The 9,323-nt window shown below is 37.2% G+C and overlaps 1 protein-coding gene across 1 annotated transcript in view; it reads right to left on the bottom strand.

The window, feature by feature from the left end:
* Window positions 1-2,983: 2,983 nt before the first annotated feature.
* LOC114664342 (digestive cysteine proteinase 2-like) overlaps window positions 2,984-9,323 on the bottom strand; it is a 27,269-nt gene continuing 20,929 nt past the window's right edge. The window contains exons 9-11 of the mRNA XM_028818427.2: window positions 5,690-5,851; window positions 5,103-5,292; window positions 2,984-3,549 (exon numbers count right to left, since the gene is read on the bottom strand). Coding sequence (XP_028674260.1) covers window positions 3,362-3,549; window positions 5,103-5,292; window positions 5,690-5,851 — 540 coding nt within the window. The 3' untranslated portion in view covers window positions 2,984-3,361. The remainder of the gene's footprint in view (window positions 3,550-5,102; window positions 5,293-5,689; window positions 5,852-9,323) is intronic.

The following is a 9,323-nucleotide window of genomic DNA, read 5'->3' on the forward strand; positions in this document are numbered from 1 at the left end:
CGTGGGTGCCACCAGGTGACGCTGTGGGGAGACACGGGGATTTCTGCTTCCAGTATAGCAGTATAGAAGGACAGAAGTACTTCTGGGCTGAAGAAAAATTTAATTCTCCATCTGACCCGGAAGTGCTGACAAGTCACGTGAACAGAAGAGGAGAAGCACTTCCGGGTCATGAACTATATAAAGGACTATGGGAGACCCAGCAAGAGAGCTAGAGTTGGGAGGGAGTGTGACAGAGCTACTGGGAGGAAAGGAGGAGAATTATTGTGTTATTATTGTCTTTGTATGGTGGCGAAGGTGTTTCGAGGCACCACTAGACTTAAAGAGAAGGAATAAAAGATCCTTTTGGTGCTTTTACCTGGTGTCTTGGGCGTTTGTTTATTGGGTTTGAGGAGCGACAGCGCCCTCTAGTGTCACAGTGTGCACTATTGCTTACGTGAAAATTGTACCTGTTTTTCCGTGTAATCGGTTCTGCGTGTGAACTACTGTTGATTGGTTGTTCACGTGATATTCAGTGGTAATGGGAGGGGTGGGAAACAGGAACCTCAGTGCCAATAGAGTAATTTCAAGAGTGTGAAAAGGAGAGGGTAGAAGATTAATTATTTTTAAAAACTGCTCAATGTTTAGTGTTTTCACACAATAGGTTTATGAAATTGCTTCTTGGTAATGATTTTAACAGTATTTTCCCGTAAGTCTGAAACAATCACAAGGCTGACTTTGGGTACGTATTCAAATGTTGCAGTATTCTTTTTTTTCCCAGAAAATAATTTTGATTAAAAGTTTCATACCTGTACTAGAAGAAAAATAATGCAGAGGAAAAGTGCAGTTGTAACAAGTTTTATTTTAAGAAAATGTATATAACATGTTTATTTACTTTTTTTTTTTTTTATAAGTACTGTCAGTCGTTTTCTAACCCCCTATGCTAAACAGAGTCGCGGGGGTCTGCTGGAGCCTATCCCAGCTAGCATAGGGTGCAAGGCAGGGAACAAACCCTGGACAGGGTGCCAAGTCAATCAAAGACACACACAGACATTAGGGCCAATTTAGAATCACCAGTTCACCTAACCTACATGTCTTTGGACTGTGAGAGGAAACCAGAGCACCCAGAAGAAACCCATGTAGATGCAGGGAAAAATGCAAACTCCAGGCAGGGAGGATCTGAGACACAAACCCTGATCTCCTTTCTATGAGGCAGCAGCACTGGTCCCTTAAAAACATTTAGCTTCTGTATTTGGATATACTGTAATCCTTTGAACAACCAGTGTCAATAAACTGGAAGGCTTAAACAAATGGCTGAATAGTCAGAAAATGGATCTTATTTTTAATGTTCATATTTTAAAAAGAATTATTGACAGAACCAATGAAAGTACTACAATAATTTGCATTTAGATGTGGTTCAAAACAAAAAAATTACTTTGAGCTGTTAACTGATTAGTATTTCACAGTTTATTCAACTATTTCTGTTACACAAAAAACTGTAATAAACTAATTGAAATATTTTATATAGGTATGTGATTATTAAGACTTATTAAAATTAATCACAAAGTTATTTCTGTTTTATAGAAACTAAGTGTCAAACAGGATGGATGGGTATTCTGACCAAGAAAGGGGAAGGTTCCTTGCCTGGACAGGAAGCCCCAGGTGGATGGACAGGTGTCCTGGTCAGATTTGTTTTCAGTACCTTTCCTGGCTGGGATAAAATGGAAAGAGAGCGAAGGACCGTCTCTGGGGGCTGTTTTTTTATCCCAGTAGGATAGGTGACAGCTTCTCTTGGGCAGAGCTCCCATTCATACTTCTGCAGAGAACATTGGGACATGTAGTCTTAGAGAACAACCCTGCAGGGGTGTGTGGGTGCCACCAGAGGGAGCTATAAGAAAAGTGCACACCTTGAAGGAAGTTCCACCTGACCAGGCAGTGCTGCCATGCTGTAATCATTTGACACTGGGAATACTACCGGGCATCATCCAGGTGAGCAGAGTCAATGGATGATGCTTACCTGGAGGAGGGATGGAGGATTTATTGTGGAGAGAAGTCTGCTTATGGAGGATTAAAACCTGTATAAAAAAAAAAAAAAAAAAAAAAAAAAAAGGTACCGAATTTAATAAACCACCTTTATTGAAGCCTTTTAACCAGGGTGAGCAAAATCGTTCCTGCAGAGCTGCAGGTTTTTGTTCCAACTCAGAACACTTCAGCTTCATTTTAGTTGTCTTGCTTGTTAAGATTTTGAACCCTTAATTGCTTATTTTAGTCTTAACAGGCTGTATTCTAAATTTTTAATTTTAGCCAATGTATGAAAAAATAGTGGTGCTGGTCAAGTGGAGTTGGAGTTTCGATCGAACAGTCGAAAATTCAGGGCAAACAAACATTTATTTAATAAAAAAAAAAAACGAATTTATAATTGAAACTTTGTTAAATTCTTCATCATTTAAAATAGAAATTTGGCAAGATATGCTTTTCAGTGATTTGGCAATACTGGCTCAGTGGAAAATGCATTGGGCTTTTCTAAGGAAGACCAAAGGCTCGATTCTCCAATAGACAAACACATTTCCAGTACTTCACACGTGTACACTTTGACCATAGTTAGGATTTTCTGAAATGAGAAGTGAACATGAATGAATTGTAGGTTTCATTTTAAGATCATAGTTTCGATTCCACTCAAGTCACCTTTCCACCAAAGTCAAGGTGTAAGTTACGTGCTAAGGTTTCGTCATATGTGACTAAAAATAAGATTGTCGGTCACTCATAAAGGAATTCATTTAATTCAAATTCCCTCATACAACTCACTCCCTTATTCGAGAGTAGTATGCTTAATCAGTTTTGGCACCGAAATATTTCACCTGCTATACAGTATATCTTCATTTCTGGTGCAGTGTCCAGTCACCAGAATGGAAAAAGTCAAAATCATACTTTAGACTAAAAGGGCCAGAATGACTAAAACATGGTCTTACCCCAACCAAAACCACCAACACACGCAACAAACTAGCTATAGTTTTGTCAAAAATAGATTTATTTTGTACATGCTCAAGTTTAAGTTCAATCAAGTCATTACATAATGAAGTGTATCCAAGTGCTTTATCATTATCTAGTTTTTTGAAAACACAATTTCAATTGGTAATGCAAAGCAGACTAACCAGCAGTGCCAGATTACACCCAAGCAGCATCAAGCTGTTCAATAAATCAGTTACAAAACAGAATTGAAATCACCTATCAGGATTTCACCATTAAAATGGTTAAGGCTTTTGTTTTGGTGATGCCAATACACAATCAACACTCTTCCCTAGTGGCAATGAGATAAACTCCAGGAGACAATCCAGAACCTTAAGTAATGAAGTACATAGGACGGCAGACACACAAATAGTTTGGTTCATTCAAGTGTGACAAAAGTTGCATCAGTAGCCACTCCACAATTATTATCCTTCATGGACATCAATATATAGCCATCATTACCCCAGTAGGTTGACCAAGAGTTTTTAATAAGCCAGTACGGTTCTCCATTAAGGACACCAAAGCCAACAGCAAGAACTGCATGATCAAGATTTTGTGGTTTACTGCCTGGAAAAGAAAACAGAAGTAGTTAGTGCCATGACTGGAATAAATCAAGTTGTTATTTGCACATTCACCTTCTCCAAGAATTGACTATAAAATTAAAAAAGGTTTATAAAATGAGAAGTGCAAATGCAGCTGGTTGATAAGGGTCTATGGTCTACTTTCCTTGGGCATCCAAAGGCACACACCCATCAATATTTTCACCTCCCTTGTTGTTTCTCCTTCATTCTTCATTATCATTTAATTTTTGCTTCACATGCCTGCCCTGAATTCATTGCTTTCTAATACCAGTATAAAATTAGCACACAAGAACTCCACAGAGGAATTAGCTGATCTTTTCCTTATCATGAGGTAAATGAATAGATCCCCACACCTTAATCACAAAACCTTCACTATCCTACTATTCACCAACTGCCCAACACCACACCATCTATACATAAAAACAGTAGGTTCTCCATACCCACCTTACTCCTTCCCATATGCTTTTCTTATATCTACAAACTCCTGCACAAATTTTCTGTCACTTGTGTTTTCTTCCAATTGTCTCATGACAGCATTGACATCTATCTTGGTCATGAAACCAGAAATGGCTTTTTTACAATTTTGTTTTTCTAGCACCATCTTGTGGGCTTTCTCCGATTGCATCAAGAACTAACCCCATACTCCAAAGGATTACTCTTTCTTTTGTAGATTGAAATAGCTAATTTAAAAAAAAATTCTGTACGATCTTACTTAAGTTTATTTATTTTACAATCACATTTCAGGGCCACCGATTTATTTTATTAAAATAACTTGTGCTTTGTGGGTCCAGCTATATGGGAACAAATCCTGCATCTAAATCAATCAATCAATCAATCATTCTCCATGTGGAGTTTATAGATTCTCCCCATGTCTGGATGTCCAACCAAGGTTATCCTCCCATACCAAGAATACTTGCTTGTTAAGTGAAATAATAATTCTACATTTGCTCCAGGAGTGTGCACTTGAGAATGGGTACAGCATGAACCAGTACTCCGTCCAGGAATAGTTTACAGCTTCCACATGATCCTGCTGGGCTAAATTTGACACCCTAATATTTTTCAAATCTGAATAATTCAGCTTATACAGCTTAACTTACAAACTCTTATGAAAAATGTTGCCTATTGATGACATACTTCACAATCGGAAACTCTTGAGGTGGTATAGTAAAAATATCTTGTGAGAAAGTGTAAACTAAGAGCTGGATGCAAGTTTTCACTACAGTTTGACCACCACTACTCAATGATAAGTAATACAAAAAGGTACGGATTAGCATGACAAACCAAATACCAGTTTAAAAACCAGCAGTAAAGTGGTGAAGTGTAATTACAAAGTGATTTAAAAAAAAAAATCCATATTGGTCCCCTTTACTAGCAAAGCCAAAACTTCCACTATTACATGCTAACCACAGCAACAATCATTCTTAGCAGGTTTCAAACTTGCAGTATATTTCTAAAGCTGTTTAAATATAAAACCACTTATTCACAGAATAAAAATAGCCCAAAGTATTACAGTTGATCATCATATACAGCTTCACTTACCACATTGAGGCTCATAGTAAACACCATTACTATAGAAAACAAAGGACTTGTGGGATGCATCAATGCTTACTGCCACAGGTCCATTTTTAAAAATGGCAGTTTTCAATGCTTCCAAATCTCCGGAGGTCACATTAGTGTAACTTTTCACCTTAGCAGTCATTTCAGATTGGTTGAAGTGACAATATCCATTCTGAAATTTAAGAAATTGAAATGAAAGCTTTAAAACATCCTAAATTTTACTTATGCTTCTGACCAGCAATGTCTTGGGAAGTGTGACCATTAAAACACAAGTAGTTTATCTTCTATAACAATGACTAAAACAATTTAGATGCATGGAATGAAATACATTTTTTCCATCTAACAAGTATTAGTACAATTATTCCATCTCCCACACTCAAAGCATAAAACTTGTGTAATAGCAAACAAGAGTTTGAGATGTACTAGTATGGCATTTCACACTGTCTAGTCCAGTCTTCTCTCAGCTGTATGCCTTTAAGTTCAAAATCTACAAACACAGTGACTGGATTTTTTTTTTTTTTTTTTTAAATAAACAAATAAATAAAACAAAACACCACACCCCCTCTTACCTGCCCCATGTATGGTCCGTAAGACTCTGCTGTAGCAATCCCACCATGCTTCATCACCCATTCATAGGCTCTCCATTCTTCTCCTCCATCACAGCCATTGTTCCCAAAGCCCCAGGAGCAGTCAACCAACATTTGCTGGGACAGTACCACCAGAGATCCAGTCTACAAAAGGAAAGATATCATGCATATATATGTCTGAAATGAGGAATGAAATCATATTTAAATACTAGGAGGCTTTGCCCCCTGCTCGCTTCACTTGCCAACCCCTGTGCCAGCGCTACACGCTAGCCTTTTTGTGGTTCTGTCGCTCATGTATGGGGATGCGGATGTAAAATTTAAACAGATTTTAATTTTCATTTGACATGTTACATTTGTATCATCGTGATGAATAACTGCCAGTGATTGAATTTTGTTTCTCTCTCTACTATATAAAACAACTTTTTCAAATGTTTGGCTTCGAGATTTGTTAATCATCTTTGCAAAAGCTATTCTTATGGTAAACTTAACGTTTTAATACAAATGGCATATCAAGATCTCCTTTGTTGTCTAATGTTATCTGCAGAAGATGCACTACATTACCTTTCTTGGATACATCCTTCTTTCTACAGTAATTTGTGCGGTGGAAGACCAGACTGTGTTAACAGTTGTAGATATTCTTCAGGATATTGTAAGTTGTTGTTTTCATCTTCCGCACAATCACCACCAACTATTTTAGCATAGTCTATTGATACGCATTTAACCATGTTGCCAATCGACATTTTTGGCGTAAATCCATTTGACTTCCTCATTTCTAGGTGCTAGGATTGCCCGTGTACTCATTTTTTCTGTTGATAACCCTTTGTGATGAAATTCTTCATCAAGATTTGGTCATAAGTCTTCATAATTGGGAACATTAAAATTTATAAGAGATGAGAGCGCAGGAAGCGTGTCTGACGAAAGCATTCACAAGAATTAGAGGGAAGATTACCATGGTCTTGTTTGAAAATGGTTAATAGGAGGGTGTGACTTGAAAGAATCTCATGGCAATATTCTCGTCTCGCAGGACTTGGGGGAAAAAATCTTTTCCAAAAAGTCTTGTCAAAAGATGTTTTTTTTTTTTATATAATAGAGAAACATAAAAAGGTAAATGTATAAACAAATAGCATAGCCCAGAATTATAGGACATATATTAGATAGAAGTCATGTGTGAGAGCAAACAAATTCTTCTTGGACATAATGGGTCAAGACATGAACCATTATATCAAACTGACCATTGTGCATACTGCTGAGTACATTAGTTTGCTGCGGCATCTCATTATGAGTGGGATTATGGGTTAGAGAGAAAGCATAAAAAGTAGACAGAGATTCAGTGAAAAGTTTAATTCCAGACATGCTCACTCAATAGGTCTATGAGTTGTACTGCAACATTTTGGCACTGGTGTAGACAGACACAATCAGATTGTTCAGACTACTTCAATTACAGAACAAGGCTGACATCACATCGGAATCTTCCTATCAGAACTACTGATAAAGACAAAATGTTATCAGGCCTAATAAAATGAAAACTCTAGTCACAACATTTATAATTTCTCTCATCTTTTAAAAAAAGAATAAATAAAACAAAACTACTTTACTGCAAACCAAGTCAAAAGCACATTCTATTTGCCTACCTCCCAATACAGAGGTTTCTGCTAGAAAAGTTTTGCTTCAAAGCACAGTGTCCTCTCAATCTAGACAGTTTGCAGTTCCAATGCCTGCCAGCTGAAGTCACCCTATTAGCCATACTATAGAATTTATACCATACACAGATAATGTCAACAAAACATCGAGAAATTAAATGAAACACCTTATATGAAAGGGGGAGAGTATAGTTTGAAACAACTAGATCCTGTATATCAATTCTACATATTATGTCTCTATGGGATCAAAACAGCCGATGACATGTGCTGGTTCCAGTTTCTACAGCCATTTTTCTGAGGGGTTGTAATATACAAATGGAATATGTCACAATGTGTCATTTTTCCTTCAAGTTTAAAAGTAGTAACATGAAAATGATCTCACTGTACACCATTTTTAGGGAAGCTGGCCTATAAATGTGTGAACCACCTATTGCAATAGCCATGCCTGTCAGTCTGTATGAAACAACTCGGCCCTCATGAACCAATTTTGTTGAAAGGGGGCACACTCATTCTTCAAATCAACTGTCTCAATAAATTTAGCTGATGTATCTTAAAAAGATTGCACCATACAACATTTTGTTTTTTAAAAAATCTTTAAAATTTCAAAATACCACATTGAAAAGGATTGGTAAATTGCAATCTTAAAAACAGGCAAACATTCTGGGTGACTTCAACTATGAAGTAGTTTACCATTTCAAATTTTAACTTGAGGAGTTATTTCAACTTGGATATTTTGTATATTTTCCCCTTTTACTCATCTGACAGCTGTGGGGATCCCCAGTGTAAGTTAGTCAAAACTCTGGCGGATATCCATGAGTGCAAGCTGCACATAGAGAAGCACATATGCAATAGTCAACCTGTCTGGAAATGAATGGAAGAGGAAAGAAACTATGCAAGTGCTACTCAGTAAGCATTGACTGATCTAACAGTATGGACTACCTCATGGCTGGATTATCTGCATGTTATTATTGTAAACAACAGAAGTTATCAACCTGCAGCTAAAAGATGTTTGAACAAATTAGTAACACATGAAGGTGCATCTCCAATAAATGATATAAAGATAGCATGAGGTTAGAAAGGGATCTGCAATTTTTGTATACCCTCAGAAGATCAGAGTCATGGAGCATATAACAAATACCATACAGTGTTTAACAGTTTCTATGGTGCACAGAGGGCTGAGTGCCACAAATAATAAGGAGGAAGCAGACCTCCAGCTTGGGCCATGTTAGTGGCCTAGCAGTAGAACATTTGACAAAGAGTTCTAGTTACCTCCTGAAGAACTGCTTTTCCTTCTGTGCATTTGAGACAAAAATCTTTTAACTGTCACCATTGGTATTTCTGTTATACAATAAATCATTTTCTTTAACTGTTCTTAGTTTATAGATAGTTTTTAATGAATTACCATATATACTCGAGTATAAGCCAACCTGAATATAAGCTGAGGTACCTAATTTTACCTACAAAAACTGGAAAAACTTATTGACTTGAGTATAAGCCTAGGGTGGGAAATGCAGCAGCTACTGGAAAGTTTCAATAATCAAAATAAATACCAATAAAATTACCATACATTAATTGAGGAATCAGTAGGTTAAATGTTTGGGTATTTATTTCAAAGAAAAACAGTAAAGTAGCTCTGTAAGTGGAGAAGAGGTTCAACAAAAACAATATGGTATCTCTCTCTCTCTTGCATGCACACGTCTCTGTGTGTGTGTCTCTCTCTCTCTCTCTCTCTCTCTCTCTATGCACGACTGAACACGTACGAAAATCATTGGCGCGTAGAAACCGAAAGGGAAACTGGCTTGTTTGTATACCGAGGGGCAGCGGGACCTGACTCGAATATAAGCTGAGGTGGACGTTTTTCAGTACATTTTGGGTGCTGAAAAACTCGGCTTATATTCGAGTATATACGGTACTGTGTTTTAACTAATAGCTGGATACAGAACTTACTTGAGGCACCCTTTTTATGGAGTAATATT

The sequence above is a fragment of the Erpetoichthys calabaricus genome, chromosome 14 (assembly GCF_900747795.2).
Source record: "Erpetoichthys calabaricus chromosome 14, fErpCal1.3, whole genome shotgun sequence".
In the NCBI taxonomy this organism is placed as follows: domain Eukaryota; kingdom Metazoa; phylum Chordata; class Cladistia; order Polypteriformes; family Polypteridae; genus Erpetoichthys; species Erpetoichthys calabaricus.